General features: G+C 37.2%; 1 protein-coding gene across 1 annotated transcript; it reads right to left on the bottom strand.

The window, feature by feature from the left end:
• On the bottom strand, positions 1–23,345 carry LOC110095832 (guanine nucleotide-binding protein subunit gamma 3). Its single transcript, XM_020821541.2, has 5 exons — positions 22,916–23,345; positions 4,574–4,626; positions 4,100–4,144; positions 3,963–4,007; positions 1–480 (listed from the first exon to the last, which is right to left on the bottom strand). The coding sequence occupies exons 1-5, from the start codon at positions 23,060–23,062 to the stop codon at positions 180–182; spliced, it is 591 nt and encodes a 196-aa protein (XP_020677200.1). The 5' UTR covers positions 23,063–23,345; the 3' UTR covers positions 1–179.
• Positions 23,346–23,629: the final 284 nt, after the last annotated feature.

Below are 23,629 nucleotides of genomic sequence, written 5' to 3'. Positions count from 1 at the left end.
AAAAAAGATTTAAGATGCATATTTAAAAGACAACAAATCTTAACAATGTTCTCTCTGGCATTGGAAGAGAGATTATACAAGAAAAATATTTACTAAAACAACAGTAACTGTAAAAGAACAGGACATATCAAAAGAATGATTCTAAGAGAAAGCAGAAGAAATACTAAACAAACCGATGATCAGCAAAGACATTGGCTGCTGCAGCAGGCTTTATCGCAGCAGCAGGACCGCTTCTCTTTGCAGCTCGGGCAACAGTACCAGACACAGCCACAAGAACATCTGGGACAAGTGAAACTTGGAAAATGGCAGTGAGGCAAAGTACAACATTTCTTACAGGAATTGCAGCAGGAGCAACCATGATTTCCAGTACAGGAACTGCAGTTATTTAAATTATCAAAAACACATTGTCTTGGTTTTCTGAGCCGGAAAGAGCAAGGGCATGAGCAGCAGAGCCATGAGAAATTGCAGCAAAGGTTTGATCTAGCACAGAAAAAAATTTGAAAGACTTTAAAGATTGTTAAAGACATGAATAGATGCTCATGTGGTTGTATGAATACATGAGGGGTTACTTGGTTTGCTACAAACCGTGTAGAGTTATCAAAATTTAGGAAATGTTTTTGTTTGCCTAACTCTTAGTTTATTTCTCTTTCAACTTCTGAAGCTAAACACAAATAATTTGACGGCATTTATTTTGGAAGCAAATCAACTATGATGCAAAAACACAACAATAACAACAACAACATCAAGCTGTTAGGCCGGCCCAGGAGGGGCCGGCTGGACCGGTCCAGCCCGGACCAGTCCTCACTTACTCCAGGCGGAACCGAGCGGAGCCGAGCGGCACAGGAGCGGAGCTGAGCGGCACAGGAGTGGAACCAAGCGGCACAGGCGGAACCCGTGGGGGGCCAAGGAGGAGTTTTGGGAGGGAAATTTTGAATGAGAGGGGATGTTTAGACATTTTGTAAAACTCCTTTATGGTTAATTAGGAGGTTAGGAGGAAAAGGGGGGATTATCCTGAATTTGAATCTTGTTTTGAGATCTAGGGTTTGTTTTGGGCTCTTGGCGTTGCCGGAGATTGTGGAGAGTATTTCCTTCCTCTCGAATTCAAGGAAAATTGTATCTTGCAAGTGCTTTTCATCTACTAGTGGAATACAAGTGTTTGCAATTGCTTTCCTATGATTTTCTCCTAAGTTCCTCTCAGATTTTCCATTGTTTGGGTTGTTTTCTTGCTGTGGACAACAGTTTTTTTTTGTTTGATAATTGATTTGGGTTAGGTTTGCTTGTGAATACAAGCATTTCCTATCACAAGCCTTTTATTCCACTACATGGGGTCGGCTCCATGAATCCTTTTTCTCCATTGTATCATGTTAAGAGTAAAATTCTCATTTAAATCTAATAAAGAAAGGTAATTTCTAATATTTTCTAACTAAGTCTTTTTAGTCTACCTCTACCTTTTTTAACATTGGTCAATTCTAATGCATCTACTCTCCTAACAGGGTCATCGGAAGGTCGTCGTTTTACATGATCAAACCATTTAAGACGACTCACTCTAATCTTATCTGTCACTGGAGCTACTCCAACATTTTCATGAAAATGCTTGTTATGTATCATGTCTCTAAGAGTAAATCCACTCATCCACCTGAGCATCCTCATCTCAGCAACACTTAACTAAATATTATGCTTCTCTTTTAATGGCAAACATTCTACGCGTAAAACATTGCAAGTCTCACCACCATCTCATTAAAATTTCCCTTAAGTTTGAGTGGTACTTTTCTATCACATAACAAATCTGAAGCATTCCTCCACTTCAATCGTCTAACTTAAATTCTATCAATAATATTCCCATCTATTTCACCATCACTATTCAATATGAACAATAGACCCAAGATTTCTAAAATGAGTACACTTATTAATGACGATCGCTCAAAGTCACAAACCCCCCACTAGATCTATTCTACTAAAATTATACTCCTTGTATTAGATTTTTGATCTACTCAAGCGAAAACCTTTAGACTCTAAGGTTGACCAACATAATTCAAGTTTACTTTCAACTTCCTCTCTAGTATTATCAACAAGAAGAATATCATCAGCAAAAATCATACAACAGGGTACATCCTCTTGCAAATGTCTAGTAAGAAAATCCATGACTATAAAAAAAGATAAGGGCTTAAGGCTGATCCTTGATGTAATCCAACTGAAATAGGAAAATACTTGGACAAACCATCTTGTATTTGAACACAAGTATCAGCTCCTTCATACATATCCCTAATGACTTGAAAATAAGCATTATTAACCCCTTTCTCTTCTAGAATTGTCCATAGCACTTCTCTTAGAACTTTATCAAATGCTTTATCCAAATCAATAAATATCATATGTAGATCCTCCTTATTCTCTCTAAACTTCTCCATCAACTCTTTCAATAAATGAATAGCTTCCGTAGTAGACCTACCCGGCATGAAACCAAATTAATTTTGAGAAATATTAGTAACATGTCGTAACCTATGGTCCATATGACATATCAACTTAATTCATCTATAATTCTTATAATCTTGTGCATCATCTTTATTCTTAAAAATAGGAACACACTTATTCTCCACTCATCTGACATCTATTAGTTTTCAAAATAATATTAAAAAGTTTAGTAATCCAAGAAATTCCTGTATCTCCTAAGCATTTCCACACCTCTATTGGAATATCATCAACTCCACTAGTATTTCCACATTTTATTTTCTTTAAAGCCTCTAATTTCAGTTTTACTAATACACCGATAAAAATAAAAATCTCTATTTCCATTTAGAGTGCTAAGATCACTAAAGTTAATTGTACTCTCACAATCTTCATTGAAAAGCTTAGTAAAATATCTCATCCACCTTTGTTGAATATCTCCTTCTAAATAAAGCACTTTTTATCTTTATCTTTAAATGCACTTCACTTGAACTATAACCTTACTAGTCCTATCTCTTTGTTAAGCTAACTTATACATATATTTTCACACTGTTTAAAATCTAATATATTATATAAATTATAAATCATTAAAAGCTAAAATTTTTGTATTGCATATTGCTTTCTTAAACACCTTACGAACCTCTTTATATTTTCCCAATTTTCATAGTTTTTACATCTCAACCAATTATTATAACAAAGCTTCTTATTTTTTATCTTTCTTACACAGTTTGATTTCACCACGAACTATTTTTATAATTAGGATTTTTTTTTTTTGAAACTCTAAGCACATCCTTTACAACATTCTTAATATTACTAGCTATTTTTTCCCACGTAACATTCGGTTCTTCATACACATACAAAATCTTAAGATCTCGAATCTTACTCTCAAAAATATTTTTGTTAGTGTTCTTTAGATGTCCCCATCTAATATTAGAACAACGTTTTACTATATTTTTCATATTCTGTGACGAAAAAACACAATTATATAAAAAAAGTAATGTTTGGGCATTTCATAGGAAGCTGTTAAGCATATTGTAGTGGATCAAAAGGCAAGGGATGCAGCTATTGGTTAAAAAAGATTCGTGAAACTTAGCCTACAACAGTCACACCGTAGCATCCAAACAATCACAACTGCTGGCTTATATTATTAAAAAAAATCATATATTTAAAAATTAACTAAAAATTCAAAGGTATCTAAACGCAAGATGCTTGGTGACTGAATGCTCAGCTAAAGCTACTAGCTTAATCTAAGCATGCATGGATTCACATAAAAACTCCATTTCATTTATTTCTATACAGGCACGAGGATCCCCAATACACTCTAGCCTCTAGGTAGTGAAATTTTACTTCATAACAAAGTATATTTTTTTACAATTTTTTTCATCACAAAGAAATTTAAAGAAGTTTCCATATTTACTTTGCAATGCTTACGCTCATTTTGACCACAAATTCATCCTTACAGTTTCTAAATGTTTGAAGGCTTTAAGCCAATGAAAGAGCTAGAAAAGTAGTCGAATTACCTGAGCGACTTAATAAAGGAGCAAGATTTACGCTTCTTCTTCTTTCTGTTAAAAAAAGTAAAGAAAAAAGATAATGCCTGATTCAATGAGCTACCACAAAACATCAAAGGTTGATAAAACTGGTTGAGGAATCATACTGCGGTATTAATGGATCTGCCTTTTTTTGCACAAATTCGTCAACCCTGCCAAGGGTACCATTAGGCTGCATTGCCTTCAGCAAGTGGTATTTGATGGATCAGAATTGTAAAAATCTCCTTGGGCATGATCTTTCCATCAAGGGAAGGTATGTTCATGCCACCAGGAGAAAAAAAAAATACATTCGCTGACACTTTTTTTGAATATTGATGACCGTTAAAAGTATTGTATAAATTTAGTGATATATTAGCATGCGCTAGTAAAAAGGGTCGAAAATCTCGGTTTTAGGACCTAATAGAAAATAATTCATATGATTTTAAACTTCTTATGATTTAATAATGCTTAAGTGCATCACCAAATCATGATTTTAATTGCATGATAGTATGATACTTAAGAGTTTAAAAAAAAAAAAAACTGGATTTAGGGAAAGAAGGAAAAGCATAAAAACAGAAATAGAACCAAATTTTGGCGCATACTCGTTGCAGCATCTAGAAACAGGCTGAGCTTCTTCAAGTGATTGCAGCTCCTCCTGCTTAAAATCAGGTTTTCTAAGTTCATTCTTAATTTGAAAAAGAAGTCAATAAACACACTAAAAATATTTAACAGTCTGAAGAAGCTAAACAATTTTACTGAGAAAGTTGTATGAATATGAAAAAAATCGGATAGCCGTGCTTTTTTTATTTTTTAAATCTAAATGAAGGTTTTTCAACTAAAAGCTCCTCAATCACATTGAGTGAGCCTATGAAAGAACTATATTCATTTATCAGAAGGCAAGTAAACATATAAAGAAAGAAAAAAACTGTTAGGTGATTATTCTACTGAAAAAACTACTGGAGTAATCAACATTTCCGCGAACAAAAAATGCAACAGTTTACAAGTAAAAATGACAACTTCCAAAGTAAATAAAATTAATGCATTTTTCAGCAGTTCAGAAGAGTTACTTGAGTGATTAAAAGCAAAATTGACCACTTCATAACGATGCCAGCTATATTAGTTTCTACATTTCTTGATATAAATTTAGAATGAAATGCATAAAATCATTCACTCAAACATAAATTCTCAATTCACAAAAATTTCATTTAGAAGCCAGAAAAAATGGAAAATTCATTCGACCATATAATTTAATGTTCCTCCAAATGGAAATATAATAAATAAGTTCAAGATCAATGAAAATCACATGATGATGGGAAGTCATATAAAAATCAGAAATCCGGATTGTAAGAACTTTGAACAAACTCAAATCACACAAACAATCAAATTATTAAAATTGCAAAAGAAAAAAAAACAAGAAAAATGATTAACCCAAACTAGCATAAAGGAATTAATGTTTTGATTATAATCATTTACTTTCCTTGTTTGCAAATGTTTTCTTTAAATATTTGATATGCATTGAGTTGGCCTAGCTTGATTTATGCCAGGATTAATGTAACCTACCTAAAACCAATCCTATATCATATTTTATATTATATTATGCTGAATAGTTAAGAAAATGAGCGATCCATTATTCATATCATTTATATAATATTAGAGCCATGAACCAACCCTCTTTTCTTTCTCTTCTCTTCTTTCAATCTTGCTAGGGCAATCTTGACCAACCACTACCCTCCTCTCATCAGTGCTTACACTCTATTAAATCCCTCACAACACTCTAAATCAGCCCAACAACATGCACGTTTCGTCTCATGCACGTCACTCTGGGCGCACACTCTCAGTCATCAACCACCCAATCTTTTCTGTATGCACAACATCCAACGATCACCTATGTGTAAACCTAATCATGTTACGCCTCCCATGCCATCTCACGCCTCTCAACTCACTACACAAAATCACCTTTATGTGATCCAACAGTCGCTTGTCCACGACGCTTTGCCCACTCTCTTTGCCAAGCAAGATTGATAAGCACATGCCAAGAACACTCCTTGCCAGAGCAATTCAGGTGTGTCCCTATGTCCTTTTTGTGCTCAAATTTTTGCATAGTCTTGAATGCACAAGCTCCTTGTCTTGTCACAGCACACATGTGACCTATGACTCTAACATTCTTCCTAGTGCATTTCTACAATGCATGACTTCACATCCAACCTTATTTACATATGAGTAGCCACTAGCCTGCCTCTACTCATGAACAATCCGTCTTCCACTACGCAAAGGAAGCCCTTGCAAGAAGATGATGAAGATCAGGCATGTTTATAGAATGGAGGGTTAGATTTCCACTCCATACTTGAATGGTTGGCCTCCTCCATCAAATAACAAATATTTGATGATCAAGATCGATCAAAGTAAGCTTCAATAGTTTCAAATGTGCATGGTTGATCCCTCTCATTATTGGAATCACCATATGCTTAATTGAAAGACAAATTTTCATTCAATTTATGTCATGGCCGACTCCCTTCCCTTTTATATAAATTGCATGCGATAAAATTTAATAACACTCCCTTTCCAGAGAAGTATTTGTCGGCCACCCATTCAATGAAATAAGAATTTTGTATTATAGAGTGGTTGAATAGCTTTTGAATATGTAATTGTCAACCCTCTATTCATTGGAATCTAAATATTAGGGCTCTCAAACCTTCCTTTTAGTGTTTTCCATCCACCTGAAAAGGTTTTTCTTTGAATGCTTGATATTGTTCACCCTCAGGAAATTTGAAAAGTCTGCGCTACAGCATAAAACTTTCTCTAGCCTAAGGTCCTATTTTTCCTGAGGTAGATTGGATTTTAATTTAACCAGATTTCCCCTAATGATAAGCATCAGGGTTTATTTAGTTCTAAAGTTCCACTTCCTATGAGAGCAAGCCCTCATAGTTAATTACCTCTTCTAAAGCGTAGAAGAACACTGATGCGGGCCGAAGTGGACAAATTGTATCTTGTTTCTCTTGGATTTTGAATGCAAATGTTCTTGTTCTTCCTCTCATCCCTCTTGTGTTGATTTTTTCTTGGATTTGGAGGAGAAATTTCATCTTGAAGGAAAATTAGGGCAAACCCTAATTTGTGAAACCTAAGGTGTATCAAACACTTCTAAATTAAAGATGAAAGTATATTTAATTGTGCAAGAAGTGCAGAAGTGTACAAGTGTTTTTGTCTTGGTTGTAAGGGATGAAGGTACACACGATCAAGATCTCATGGTTCCGTCGTCCCAGATATACCGTAGGTTTCAGTCTACCAATCCTAACAACCGTTGATTGTAGTGTCAAGGGAATTTGATTAGCAGTCATGGGTTGCCTTCTCTCAAGGATCTTGAGTAAATTAAAATGCGTAGGTGTGAGTTTTAATTTTATTATAGTTTAGGTTGGGACTTGTGGCTCTACTTAAGAGTTGCCCGTAATTTAAATTTATGTAAGGTCGTATGATCCCGTTTACGAGTTTCTTGTAGTTTGGATTTGGTTCAGGTCTCATTTAGGAGTTTTTTTGTAGTTTGGGTTTGGGTCTAGGCTTATAACTTTCATTGAAAGTAGACAGTGTATTGGGTCTTACGGTTTCGCTTGGAAGTAGCCCGTGTAACGGGTTTTACTGTTTTGCTTTGAAGAAGCACATGTAGCGGGTTTTACGGCTTCGCTTGGAAGTAGCTCGTACAGTGGGTCTTACGGTTTCTCTTGAAAGTAGCCTGTGTAGTGGGACTTACGACTTTGCTTGGAAGTAGCCCGTGTAGCAGGTCTTATGGCCTCTATTAGAGGTTGCCCAAGCGTGGGTTAAAACAGTTTTTACTACTTCACTTGGAAGTAGCCAAGAGGTTTTGGATGCATGTAGGTCTTATAGCTTCTATTAGAAGTAGCATGAGTAGTTGGTCTTACGGCCTCTATTAAATGTGGCCCAAATAGCATTTAGTTTGTAGGATTTGTTGCTTCCCTTTTACAGTAACTAGTGGATTTGATTATTCCCCTTAGGGAGTTTTTTGTTGCTCCCCTTGGGAGGGTTTATGACTCCCCATAAGAGTTTTTGTAGCTCCCCTTGGGAGGTTGCGTACATTAATTTAGTTGGGATTTATCCTAATTTCGCTACTAGTTTATTATTGGGTTGACTGTAGAGTAACACACCCTACCACCTGACACTAGTGCTTTCTATTCTAGCTTTCATTATTTTATAGTGATTTTGCTCGTAGCAGTGCTTGTAGCTTTCCTACTTCAGCAATAGCTTTATTTGTTTGTTTCAATACTAGTCTATTTTAGTACATATTTGTTCTCTTAGTACTAATTTTGATTTTTTCTAGCACCTTCTTTACTAGTACATGTTTTACCAGCACTAGTTTTATTTTAACAATACATGTTATGTTCTTTCCAGCACTAGTTTTTTTTATTTGCCCTGAGTTGATTTTCGTCTACTTGTTTGAAGTTGCTCGTAGCTTACAGAAGTTTGGAGACCTCACAGGTAGCTATAAGGTTTACCATGAGCTGTAGCTTGTCAGGAGTTGGAGCCTTACTAGGAGTTAGAGGGGTTTAATTTAGGATTTTGGAGCCTTTCTTTCTATTTTTTATTTTGGTTAGCTTTTTAGGAGTTTGGATTTTAGTGTTAGTTGTACAGTGTCTAATTAGTGTAAACATTATTCTGTGTTTTCTTTAATACATTTATTTAATTTTGAATTAATTTCTTTAATAAATTAGGTTAATTATATATATATAAGAAAATATAAGTGAACATGACAACAACAACAACATCAAGACTTTATCGCACTATGTGGGGTCGACTACATGAATCCTTTTTCTCCATTGTGTTATGTTAAAAGTCAAATTCTCATTTAAATCTAATAAAGAAAGATCATTTCTAATATTTTCTAAATAACTGAAATTATGTGTGCAACATTTCAATATGTGCATTAGTTACATTAGCATATTAAAGTCTTTCATATAAACATAGCATATCTCACAGCTACTTTGATTTGGTGACTAAAGGTTATTAATTATTCTCCTCCCTTTTGGTTGTTTATATTGCATGTCATAGTCCTTTGTCATTTATACTTTAATAAATAGGAGTTACTTGCTGAGTTTGATTTATCAAACTCACCTGTTTTCTTTTCAGCGGTCTTGTAGGCATGTTTGATGGACCGCCACCTCATAAGCAGAGTTACCAATAGTAGTCTATTTCTTTTTTGTATTAATAGTGTAATAGTTTATTATGTTTTGACTATGAGGGTTAAGTAGTTTCTTTATTGTTTATTGTTCTATTTATATTCCGTTTTTGGCTTGTATTGAAACTATTATTATTTGGATGTTATAGTCATATGCATTTTATTAATAAATTAGCCTTTTAAATTCACTTCATTTGTTTACTCTAGTGTATATATATCATGTTGTATCCTTTGTATATGCATGTTTCTCTTTATGAATACAAAACAGACCTTCATATCCTTTCACCAAATCCCGTGTTGCTGAGGTGTACCGCCTTCCAGACATGGGGTATGGCAGTTTGTGCTTGTTCTAGTAATGATAAACAATCAAGAATCTTATCCTTAAGAAAGCGTGAAAGATGAAAATAAACTTAGAGAATGATCAAGCCTTGTGAATAACTTATAAAAATCAATGTTGTATTTGGCTATAACTAAAGTTGAGCTTCATGAATAATTTGTCATCATGATGAGCTCATTCCTTCCTTAACTGGAGTCCATTTTTTTCAGACTCAAGTTTTGTTAATCGAGAGAAGTAAAAAAAAAAAAAGCACACTCAATTGTGTAAGTGGAACTCAAACCTTTCATTAATATGATATAATCCCTTGTACATGAAGCAAGGGAGCTATATATATACAAGTGACAAGAAGAACCCAAGAATCATGAGGGGGTGTCGGGGAAGACATAGGAAAGAGGTAGTAATGAATTTTTGTGGGCTATGAAAGTTTCCAAGGTCATTCATGGAAGTTCCAAGGTCAAAGCATTAGGAGAGAATATCAAGATACAAAAGCTTCTAAATTAATTTGTAGAGAACAACAAGGAGGGAGGGGCCGACCAAGCCCTGAATGAGAGAGAAAATGGAGCGGTAATGTGATGTGACCGTCAAAGATGATGTGAAAGTCAACATATGTGGTAGTGGTCAAAAGTAGTCAAAATGGGTCCATTAGGCAAAGATAAGGCAATGTTATAACTAGCTAGATACACACACACTCACGCACACATTATTCATATTCACATGACTCAAAACATAAGACCTCCAAAGCCCAAAGCACAAACATGACCCAATGATATAAATGCCCAATATGACCTGACAACGGAAGAGTCCATAAAGAAAACAAAAATACAACTAAACAATCATATATACAAAAGATCATAACTCTATAACAATGACGACGATTCACATTTACAGCATCAACACTCGAGCTAACTTGACTAACTCCCCTAAGTTGGGGTTAATACGGGCGTTCAATGATGTTATAACAACGACGGTTGCCAACTACCTGGAATGACTAGGTTGGTGATCCAAATATATCACATTGTAGATCTCTACACCACAAGCATATTAGTGATGACTCATTGAAGTTTTGACAGTCAAATCTCTGAGAGGAATCTAATAAGGTTCGTTGTCCCATTTAGGATCATTTAATTTTAACACAGAGGTTGCAATGAGATAAAAGTCCAAGTATTTCCAGATGGTTTGCAATGCAATATACAAGTGCAATGTGATCTCGGAGGGCATTAGCATGCCATTGGGCCAATTTGGTGGCCCTCAGACGCCAATAAAAGATAAATGGAAACATGGACACATAACTACCTGCACGTGACTAAGAGGTTGCGTGGGGCCACTTCCATGCATAGGAGGGGAAAATTGGACGATTTGACTAGTTCAAGGCCTTTTGTGACTCCGGACTCGAAGAAAAAGGTCGCAGAAAACTTCTGGAAGAAAGAATCAAGAACTTCGTCGACGTTGTGTAACTCGGTCGTAGAACAGGGGCGAACGTCGTCGTCCTTCAGGCGACGATGATCGTCAATTGTTCGAACGATGATCTGCCGCAAAACAGAGAATTCGTTTGAATTCTTGTTAACGCGCCAAAAACCACCACCGGTTGCAAAACCGGATACAGCACTCAAATTCCAAAAGGAAAATGAAAATGTGAAAATTCACTATTCAACCTCCTTGATTAATTCGATACACGAGTATTTATACACTTATGAGCCACATATAAGGCTACAGTAACATAGGAAAGAAACTAATCACAAACACATTAAACTGAAGTTGCCACTAATACTTCAAAACTATTTCTCCTTCAGCTCCGGCGTCCTTCCTTCAGCTCCGGCGTCATTCTCCCGGTGTAGGAGAAACTTTAGGGTCATAATAGGGAGAAAGATCAGCAACGTTGAAGGTGGCTGAAACATTATAGTCACCTGGAAGCTCAATTTGGTATGCATTGTCTCCAATTTTTTGGACGACTCGAAAAGGTATATCCGCTTTTGGTTTGAGCTTGCCAAACGCGCCGGGGGAAAACCTTTCCTTCCGCAAACGAATCCATACTTTATCTCCTTCGTTAAATTGGACATCTCGTCGAGATTTGTTTGCTTGTTTCATACATTTGTCATTATGCTTCTGAATGAGTTCTCGTACCTGCTGATGCAGTCGTTGAATTTCTCAACTATGCTTATCTCCGTCGGCATTGTAGTTGTTTTTTGTCACTTGAGGAATCAAATCCAACGGAGTCAAGGGATTACCGCCATATGCTACTTGAAACGGAGTGTGTCCCGTGCCCTAGTTCACAGATCTGTTGAACGCAAATTCTATTTGCGGTAATATGAGATCCCATTGCTTTATGTTCTTTCCCACAAAGCATCGAAGAAGATTTCCCAGACTTCGATTGACGGTTTCCATCTGGCCATCGGTTTGAGGATGCGCAGTGGAACCAATGTTTAAAATTGCGTATTCGAATATTGAGGCATTTTTCATTGGTGAGGCGAGGCGTAGACTTCAATTGACGGTTTCCGTCTGGCCATCGGTTTGAGGATGCGCAGTGGAACTGAACTGTAGTCTCGTTCCCAGCTTGGCCCATAGTGTCTTCCAAAAATGACTTAGAAACTTGACATCCCGATCAAAAGTCATTGTTTTTGGTATCCCGTGCAGACGGACAATCTCTTTGAAATATAAGTCGGCGACATGAGTAGCATCAAGAGTCTTACTGCAAGCCACGAAATGAGCCATCTTCGAAAAACGGTCGACTACCACCATGATTGAATCCTTCCTGCGTTGTGTTCTCGGCAGTTCGAGCACAAAATCTAGACTGACGTCCATCCAAGGACTTTCTGGCACCGGTAGAGGTGTATATAAGCCCAGTTTTTGGCCCTGTGTTTTGGCCAGAACGCAAATGCGACACCGCTTAATGAAGCTTTCTACATCTCTACTAAGTGAGGGCCAGTAAAAATGTTCTTTGGTTAGAGCCAATGTTTTATCTCTTCCGAAATGTCCGGCAATGCTAGACTCGTGACATTCTTGTAAGATAGTCATCCGCGTCGAACATTGAGGAATACAAAGCCGATTGCCATAAAAGAGATGATCATGCCGACAGTGGTAAAACTGATTAGGTCCTTCTTGACATTTGGATGGCTCCAAAGTCAGGATCCTGGGGATATAATTCCTTCAGCATTTCGAATCCTGTTATTTTATTTTGTAAAGTTTGAAGCAAGGCTACCCGCCGACTAAGTGCATCCGCTACCTGGTTAAATTTACCCGATTTGTGCTTCAGGACGAAATGAAAAGCTCCCATATATTCTACCCACGCAGCATGGCGCCCTTTTAATTTCTTTTGAGTGTTAAGAAACCTCAATGCTTCATGATCGGTGAACAAGATAAACTCATGGGGTAACAAATAATGTTCCCAATGGTGTAAAGCTCGCACCACAGCATAGAACTCTTTGTCGTAGACCGAATACTTTTGCCGAACGTCATTAAGCTTCTCACTGAAAAAGGCGATTGGGTGACCCTTCTGGCTGAGCACGGCCCCAATGCCCAAGTTAGAGGCATCACAATCTAACTCAAATACTTCTTCAAAGTTGGGTAGAGCCAGAACAGGGGCTGCCGATATGGCAAGTTTTAGTTGATCGAACCCATGGTCCGCTTCAGGTGTCCAGAAAAATCATTCAGCTTTTAGTAGCTCAGTGATGGGTGCAGCAATGGAACTAAAATTCTTTATGAATCTTCTGTAAAAGGAGGCGAGGCCATGGAACTGGCGCACCTCAGTAGTTGAATTGGGTTTCGGCCATTGCAGGATGGCTTCAACCTTACTGGGATCAGCTTCAATGCCCGCCGCCGAGATGATGAAGCCCAAGAAGGTGATGCTGTTCGTCAGGTAATGACATTTCTTCGGATGGGCAAATAGCTGTTGTTCCCTGAGAATCTCAAAGACACGCTGCAAATGCATCAAGTGAGTTTCGGTATCACAATTGTATATCAAAATATCATCAAAGTAAATTACTACACATTTATTCATAAGAGGTTGAAAATTTTGGTTCATGAGTCTCATGAAAGTGCTGGGGGAATTGGAGACTCTGAACGGCATCACACTCCATTCCTACAACCCCTCCCGCGTTTTGAATGTTGTTTTCCACTCGTCTCTCGATCTCACTCTTATTTGATGATAACCGCTTCTCAGGTCGATCTTGGTGAACAAAGTTGCACCATAGAGCTGATCAAAGATGTCATCGATCCGAGGAATGGGGAAACGATATTTGATCGTAATTTTATTTATTGATTGACTGTCTATGCACATTCTGAAAGACTCATCCTTCTTAGGGACGAGCAATGCGGTGACTGCACATGGACTGGCGCAGGGGCGTACAAAACCTTTGCTAATAACTTCTTCGACCTGTCACTGTAATTCCAAGTGTTCATCTGGCCGAAGTCTGTATGCGGGTCTATTGGGTAATACCGACCCTGATATAAGTTCCATCTGATGTTGAATGTCACGCAGAGGTGGAAGTCCCGTGGGTAATTCGGATGCTAACACATCTTTAAATTGTTGTAACAGAGGCCGAACGACTTCCGGAATCTCCGATTGTTGAGGATTCTCTTCCATCAGTATCACCAGTAAACCATGTTGAGCCGCTTTCAATTATTGAACTAACAGAGTGTGACTGAAGATGTTGGTCGCAACTAACAGAGTGTGACTGAAGATGTTGGTCGCAGAACGTTCTTCATGCTCCATGACTGGAGACGGCAACAGCACCATTTGTTGATGATCGTGGACAAATGAATAGGTATTTATGGTTCCATTATGGATAGTCCCTTTGTCAAATTGCCAGGGTCGTCCCAACAGCAAATGGCAGGCGTCCATGGGGACGACGTCACACTGAACACGATCTTTGAATAGTCCTATGGAAAAATAAATCAGACACTGTTTGCCCACCTGTACTTCAGCATTCTTTCGTATCCAAGATAATGCATATGGCTTAGGGTGATCAGTGGTGGTTAGTTGTAGCTTATCCACCATGACAGTGACAACAACGTTCTCGCAGCTCCCACTATCTATGATCACGTTACACACACGATCTTTAACGGTGCATCTTGTTCGAAAGATGCTATGACGTAGCCATGAATCATCCTTGTGAATATTTAGGGACTGCTGTAAGACTAGCATATTTCCTTCATCTCCCATTAGGTAGGTAGGTTCGGATATAGGAACCTCAGCAACCGAGTTGGTGGTTGAATCTTCAGGTTCAGGTTCTTCTATCATGGTCACCACACACCTATTAGGGCAGTTGGACGCAATATGACCAAATCCTTGACATTTAAAACATTTACGAGCTGGAGCAGGAGTTGAACCTTGAGTCCAACGAGCAGACATACGAGCCGGCGCTTCGTCCGGTTGTCTACTCGGCCCGGCGACATTTTTGGAAACTTTGGCTTCCTTGTCGCTCACAGACTCTGGACCGACATTCTTCTGATAAAATTTTCGGGCCTTGGATTGCTGCTTTTCTACTTTTAAAGCCAACCCTGTGATATCCTGGAAGGTCTAGTATGGCTGTAATTGCACAACATTGGCAATCGTCGGTTGTAATCCAGATAAGAATCGAGCCATAGTGTGCTCTTCTGGTTCTACGATGTCACATTTCAAGGATAACTGCTCAAACTCAGATATGTATTCCTCTACAGTCAGCTGTTGTTGTTAAAGCTGAGTGAATTTTAGAAAAATGACTTGCTTATACTGGTCGGGAATGTATTTTCTTTGCAATTCCTGTTTCATCTTAGCCCATGTAACAATCTTGCTCTTTCCTTCTCGGTTTCTTGATCTTTTCAAATTTTCCCACCACAGGGATGCAGTTCGTTTGAGTCTGATCGCAACGAACTTGACAATTCTGTTTGCCGGGATTTCTTTAAATTCAAGAACCCTCTCAACTGTTTGAAGCCAGTTGATGAATTCGTCCGGGTCCATTCGTTCGTCGAATTCAGGGAGTTCTATTTTAATTCCACAATCATGGTGAGTGTTCTTGTTAGATCTCACCACCGGTCGTCTTACAGTTTCATATTCACTAGAGCTTTCTTGATGAAATGGGTTAACCTCTTCTTCCTCATTTGTATTGACTACCGGATCACGTTGTTCGCATCTAGCTAGTCGTTGTTGTAACTGAGCTATCTCTTGTTGCAGATCTTCAATCAAGACTTCTTGAACTGGTCTCTAAACATTCTGGCGAGGCAGCATCTTGCCGGCTCTGATACCACTTGACTCCGGACTCGAAGAAAAAGGTCGCGGAAAACTTCTGGACGGAGAATCAAGAACTCTGTCGACGTTGTGTAACTCGATCGTAGAACAGGGGCGAACGTCGTCGTCCTTCAGGCGACGATGATCGTCAATTGTTCGAACTACGATCGGCCAATTCGTTTGAATTCTTGTTAACGCGCCAAAAACCACCACCGGTTGCAAAACCGGATACAACACTCAAATTCCAAAAGGAAAATGAAAATGTGAAAATTCACTATTCAGCCTCCTTGATTAATTCGATACACGAGTATTTATACAGTTATTAGCCACATATAAGGCTACAGTAACATAGGAAAGAAACTAATCACAAACACATTAAACTGAAGTTGCCACTAATACTTCAAAACTATTTCTCCTTCAGCTCCGGCGTCATTTTGAGCATCCAATTTGAATGTAATGAGCTCGCTGTGATGAGCTACATCCTATGACATGATCTGTATGCAATTATAAGCTTGTTTTTTCTTGATTTTGTCTTTGAGTAAAATTGACAGTTACTTTTGATTTAACCATTTGAATTATTGAAAGATTTATGCATTGCATCAGAAATTATGCTTTATTAGGTACGAATTTGTATGATGCCAACAAAACTAACTAAATTTAAATGACATATTAATGATTTAAAAACATATTATTTTTATAGAAGTTAAACTAATTCATAATTATTATTCATCAAAATTAGTAGATCTTACTTGTGTTATATTTTACCTTTTAAGATTCAAATTTTAATAAAAAATAAAATAAAAAGCTAATCGAAGTATCAAACAATATATTTTTCATTAGAAATCATATCATCGTTATCTACTTATCTATATTAACATAATAATTTTTTTTTAATGTAGAATGAAGAAAATTGCGGTATGAATATGAAAGTAGTCATCAGACCCTAAACCGTCACTAGGTGAACATTTCACAGGCTTTTAATAAATTATTTGTTATGTTCCACTTAAATATATAAACAAATGATCCAATGTTCAAGTTTACAGTATTCAACCTTATTCATTTATATATTGCATCATCAAAATCTTTTCTAACTTGATCAATCTTCAAGAGAGATGAGATTTGTGCGATAAATTCCAAAATTTAAGTCATTTCTAATTATTTCAGTTGCGCTCTTCGACCGTTGGATTTGGGCAAGGTATCATTGATCATAATCTAAACAAGTAAGCATAAAGCAGCCTAATTAAGCGCTATATATTCTGTTGTTCCCTTGCATCCTTATTAAGAAACTGGGACCGCTCAGTAACTCAACCCTTGCATCCCTATTAAGAAACTGGGACCGCTCAGTAACTCAAACCTAATACGACAAATCATCTATTAGCCATTGTGGTAACTGTTAAATAGTGACCCTACTTCATTACTTAATTTGCAATGACCACTTAGTAAATATTAATTTGATCAATGTCACGCACAGTAAATTCTCATAAGAAAGAAAAAAATCTATTTTTGCCTAGAATTTTTGGCAAATTTACTCATGTGGAAGGCAGCAATTTACTACAATACCGATCCTCATATATTGAAGTAAAAGAATACAGATTGAATCGCTCATCCATTCGGTCAACTATATTCTTTCAGTTGCATCTTTCTGAGAGAAATATAGTGATAAGAAAACTAGAAGTACAAAGTTTTCCTTTTTCTAATGATAGAATTCGTCCGGGTCCATTCTTTCGACGAATTCAGGGAGTTCTATTTTAATTCCACAATCATGGTGAGTGTTCTTGTTAGATCTCACCACCGGTCGTCTTACAGTTTCATCTTCACAAGAGCTTTCTTGATGAAAAGGGTTAACCTCTTCTTCCTCATTTGTATTGACTACCGGATCACGTTGTTCGCATCTAGCTAGTCGTTGTTGTAACTGAGCTATCTCTCGTTGCAGATCTTCAATCAAGACTTCTTGAACTGGTCTCTGAACATTCCGGCGAGGCGGCATTTTGCCGGCTCTGATACCACTTGACTACGGACTCGAAGAAAAAGGTCGCGGAAAACTTCTGGACGGAGAATCAAGAACTCCGTCGACGTTGTGTAACTCGATCGTAGAACAGGGGCGAACATCGTCGTCCTTCAGGCGACGATGATCGTCAATTGTTCAAACTACGATCGGCCGCAAAACAGAAAATTCGTTTGAATTCTTGTTAACGCGCCAAAAACCACCACCGGTTGCAAAACCGGATACAGCACTCAAATTCCAAACGGAAAATGAAAATGTGAAAATTCACTATTCAGCCTGCTTGATTAATTCGATACACGAGTATTTATACACTTATGAGCCACATATAAGGCTACAGTAACATAGGAAATAAACTAATCACAAACACATTAAACTGAAGTTGCCACTAATACTTTAAAACTATTTCTCCTTTAGCTCCGACGTCATTTTGAGCATCCAATTTGAATGTAATGAGCTCGCTGTGATGAGCTACATCCTATGACATGATCTGTATGCAATTATAAGCTTGATTTTTTCTTGATTTTGTCTTTGAGTAAAATTGACAGTTACTTTTGATTTAACCATTTGAATTATTGAAAGATTTATGTTTTGCATCAGAAATTATGCTTTATTAGGTACGAATTTGTATGATGCCAACAAAACTAACTAAATTTAAATGACATATTAATGATTTAAAAACATATTATTTTTATAGAAGTTAAACTAATTCATAGTTATTATTCATCAAAATTAGTAGATCTTACTTGTGTTATATTTTACCTTTTAAGATTCAAATTTTAATAAAAAATAGAATAAAAAGCAAATCGAAGTATCAAACAATATATTTTTCATTAGAAATCATATCATCGTTATCCACTTATCTATATTAACATAATAATTTTTTTAAATGTAGAATGAAGAAAATTGCGGTATGAATATGAAAGTAGTCATCAGACCCTAAACCATCACTAGGTGAACATTTCACAGGCTTTTAATAAATTATTTGTTATATGTTCCACTTAAATATATAAACAAATGAGTTTTGTTAAACTAATATTTTGTGATTTTGTACTTTGGGACTTGATTTTATTGCATCTACTTTCTTATTTTCCACTATTGCTATTATTTTCCTGCTAAAACCCTTAATTTTTCATTTACGCAATTCTGTGTTCGTGAGGCTTACGCCTCAGACCGCCTCGAGGCTTACGCCTCGCCTCACGGACGAAAACCGCCTCGAGGCGCAGTTACGCAATTTTAAACCTTGGTATCACCAGTAAACCATGTTGAGCCGCTTTCAATTCTTGAAGTAACAGAGTGTGACTGAAGATGTTGGTCGCAGAACGTTCTTCATGCTCCATGACTGGAGACGGCAACAACACCATTTGTTGATGATCGTGGACAAATGAATAGGTATTTGTGGTTCCATTATGGATAGTCCCTTTGTCAAATTGCCAGGGTCGTCCCAACAGCAAATGGCGTCCATGGGGACGACGTCACACTGAACATGATCTTTGAATGGTCCTATGGAAAAATAAATCAGACACTGTTTGCCCACCTGTACTTCAGCATTCTTGCGTATCCAAGATAATGCATATGGCTTAGGGTGATCAGTGGTGGTTAGTTGTAGCTTATCCATCATGATAGTGGCAACAACGTTCTCGCAGCTCCCACTATCTATGATCACGTTACACACACGATCTTTAACGGTGCATCTTATTCGAAAGATGCTATGACGTAGCCATGAATCATCCTTGTGAATATTTAGGGACTGTTGTAAGACTAGCAGATTTCCTTCATCTCCCATTAGGTAGGTAGGTTCGGACACAGGAACCTCAGCAACTGAGTTGGTGGTTGAATCTTTAGGTTCAGGTTCTTCTATCATGGTCACCACACGCCTATTGGGGCAGTTGGACGCAATATGACCAAATCCTTGACATTTAAAACATTTACGGGCTGGAGCAGGAGTTGAACCTTGAGTCCAACGAGCAGTCATACGTGCCGGCGCTTCGTCCGGTTGTCTACTCGGCCCGGCGACATTTTTGGAAGCTTTGGCTTCCTTGTCGCTCACAGACTCTGGACCGACATTCTTCTGATAAAATTTTCGGGCCTTGGATTGCTGCTTTTCTACTTTTAAAGCCAACCCTGTGATATCCTGGAAGGTCCAGTATGCCTGTAATTGCACAACATTGGCAATCCCCGGTTGTAATCCAGATAAGAATCGAGCCATAGTGTGCTCTGCTGGTTCTGCAATGTCACATTTCAAGGATAACTGCTCAAACTCAGATATGTATTCCTCTACAGTCAGATGTTGTTGTTGAAGCTGAGTGAATTTTAAAAAAATGTCTTGCTTATACTGGTCGTGAATGTATTTTCTTTGCAATTCCCGTTTCATCTTAGCCCATGTAACAATCTTGCTCTTTCCTTCTCGGTTTCTTGATCTTTTCAAATTTTCCCACCACAGGGATGCAGTTCGTTTGAGTCTGATCACAACGAGCTTGACAATTCTGTCTGCCAGGATTTCTTTAAATTCAAGAATCCTCTCAACTGTTTGAAGCTAGTTGATGAATTCGTTCGGGTCCATTCGTTCGTCGAATTAAGGGAGTTCTATTTTAATTCCACAATCATGGTGAGTGTTCTTGTTAGATCTCACCACCGGTCGTCTTACAGTTTCAACTTCACTAGAGCTTTCTTGATGAAATGGCTTAACCTCTTCTTCCTCATTTGTATTGACTACCAGATCACGTTGTTCGCATCTAGCTAGTCGTTGTTGTAACTGAGCTATCTCTCGTTGCAGATCTTCAATCAAGACTTCTTGAACTGGTCTCTGAACATTCCGGCGAGGCGGCATCTTGCCGGCTCTGATACCACTTGACTCTGGACTCGAAGAAAAAGGTCGTGGAAAACTTCTGGACGGAGAATCAAGAACTCCGTCGATGTTGTGTAACTCGATCGTAGAACAGGCGCGAACGTCGTCATCCTTCAGGTGACGATGATCGTCAATTGTTCGAACTACGATCGGCCGCAAAATAGAGAATTCGTTTGAATTCTTGTTAACGCGCCAAAAACCACCACCGGTTGCAAAACCGGATACAGCACTCAAATTCCAAAAGGAAAATGAAAATGTGAAAATTCACTATTCAGACTCCTTGATTAATTTGATACATGAGTATTTATACACTTATGAGCCACATATAAGGCTACAGCAACATAGGAAAGAAATTAATCACAAACACATTAAACTGAAGTTGCCACTAATACTTCAAAACTATTTCTCCTTCAGCTCCGGCGTCATTTTGAGCATCCAATTTGAATGTAATGAGCTCGCTGTGATGAGCTACATCCTATGACATGATCTATATGCAATTATAAGCTTGTTTTTTTCTTGATTTTGTCTTTGAGTAAAATTGACAGTTACTTTTGATTTAACCATTTGAATTATTGAAAGATTTATGCTTTGCATCAAAAATTATGCTTTATTAGGTACGAATTTGTATGATGCCAACAAAACTAACTAAATTTAAATGACATATTAATGATTTAAAAACATATTATTTTTATAGAAGTTAAACTAATTCATAATTATTATTCATCAAAATTAGTAGATTTTACTTGTGTTATATTTTACCTTTTAAGATTCAAATTTTAATAAAAAATAGAATAAAAAGCAAATCGAAGTATCAAACAATATATTTTTCATTAGAAATCATATCATCGTTATCCACTTATCTATATTAACATAATAATTTTTTTAAATGTAGAATGAAGAAAATTGCGGTATGAATATGAAAGTAGTCATCAGACCCTAAACCATCACTAGGTGAACATTTCACAGGCTTTTAATAAATTATTTGTTATATGTTCCACTTAAATATATAAACAAATGATCCAATGTTCAAGTTTACAGTATTCAACCTTATTCATTTATATATTGCATCAACAAAATCTTTTCTAACTTGATCAATCTTCAAGAGAAATGAGATTTGTGCGATAAATTCCAAAATTTAAGTCATTTCTAATTATTTCAGTTGCGTTCTTCGACCGTTGGATTTGGGCAAGGTATTATTGATCATAATCTAAATAAGTAAGCATAAAGCAGCCTAATTAAGCGCTATATATTCTGTTGTTCCCTTGCATCCTTATTAAGAAACTGGGACCGCTCAGTAACTCAACCCTTGCATCCTTATTAAGAAACTGGGACCGCTCAGTAACTCAAACCTAATACGACAAATCATCTATCAGCCATTGTGGTAACTGGTAAACAGTGACACTACTTCATTACTTAATTTGCAATGATCACTTAGTAAATATTTGATCAATGTCACGCACAGTATTCTCATAAGAAAGAAAAAAACTATTTTTTCCTAGAATTTTTGGCAAATTTACTCATGTGGAAGGCAGCAATTTACTACAATACCGATCTTCATATATTGAAGTAAAATAATACAGATTGAATCGCTCATCCATTCGGTCAACTATATTCTTTCATTTGCATCTTTCTAAGAGAAACATAGTGATAAGAAAACTAGAAGTACAAAGTTTTCCTTTTTCTAATGTTGAAATGGTCGCAAAAATTAGATTAGTATGAAACACAGTACAAAAATATAGAGAGAAATAGATGAAAAAATGAATGAATGTCCCTCTCTCCCTCTTTATATCTATTGGTCTAATATTGGTTTTTTTTAATATTAAACTCTAAAAAAATCAACACAAACTTTGAAGAAAAAATCATAATTTAATTAGATGAGTAATAAAAATCATTCAAAATTTTTAAAAAATATTACTTTTTAAAATTAAATATCTATATGTTTTGACCATTAGTCTCACAAAAGAGAAGCCGTCCTATCCCATCACAAAAGATATCATTAGACTAACAGACACAACATAGCAAAAAAACAAAGCGGAACCCATCACTACTGCAGACAACACAGTAATGTCCACTAACAAGCCTTTTCTCGTCCACTACCGCTTTATCGCAGCAACCTTGTTTCCCACCCGCAAATCGCTCGCCCTACGCCAAAATCCAGCATCCGAATCCGTAAATTTTCCCTTCACCCCAACTTTCCGATCCCACCCAAAAAAAAAAAAAACTCAAAACCAATCCAAAAATCCGGATTCTGTAATTCCACCAACATCAAAACTATTCATCGCACGTTACAAATCGAAATCGTATGCAAATGAATCACAAAACGCACAAGAAATTACAAAGACGAAGAACATGGAAACGGTTGCGATTGATTACCTCGAGGAACAAAATCTCTCGGTTTAGGATCTGCGCCTCGACCTGGAGCCGATGCCGCCCGCAGATATCCGGGTACTTGGGCGGAGATCTCGGTTGTGGCAATGCCGGCGGCACAGGAGCCAACGTCTCCGGCGGCTTTGCTGCCATCAACGGCTATTCTCAAAGGGTGAAACGGAGGCAAAGTGCCGCGACGCGGAGAAAAGGAGAGTTGCGAGAGATCGAAGGCATTTAAGTCACGAGTGTTCGGCGGGAGGGAACGGATTTCGAGGTGGGAGATGGGAGTGGCTTCAGTGCTGCAGGTGAGCAGAGGAGGCGCAGCACTAATATGGGGTTCAGTACAAATGGCTAGTGGAGAGAGTCAAGAATGGTCAACAATTGTTTTTGTTCAAGCGACTAAAGGCTGATTGCTTAGAATCGGTAATGTTTCTCTTCGAGTAAATATATTGCGGATATAATACTCATTTTTTATATTAAATAATATTATTGTATCTTTGAGATATAAAATTTAATATCTTAATTTTATGCAAAGATTCAACATATATATGAATAAGAAATAGAGGTACAAAGGTCATAAAACATATATTATTTTTTACATGAAATTTTTGAAAAACTAGAAAGTATGGCCCAATTCAAAAAAAAAAAAAAATAGTTAAAACCCAATGAGGGACCTACGCGTTAATAAAAATCAAAAGTACAAAGTCATTAAAGAGACCT

Source organism: Dendrobium catenatum, unplaced genomic scaffold (assembly GCF_001605985.2).
Source record: "Dendrobium catenatum unplaced genomic scaffold, ASM160598v2 fragScaff_scaffold_542, whole genome shotgun sequence".
In the NCBI taxonomy this organism is placed as follows: domain Eukaryota; kingdom Viridiplantae; phylum Streptophyta; class Magnoliopsida; order Asparagales; family Orchidaceae; genus Dendrobium; species Dendrobium catenatum.
This window is presented reverse-complemented; position numbering and strand designations above follow the sequence as displayed.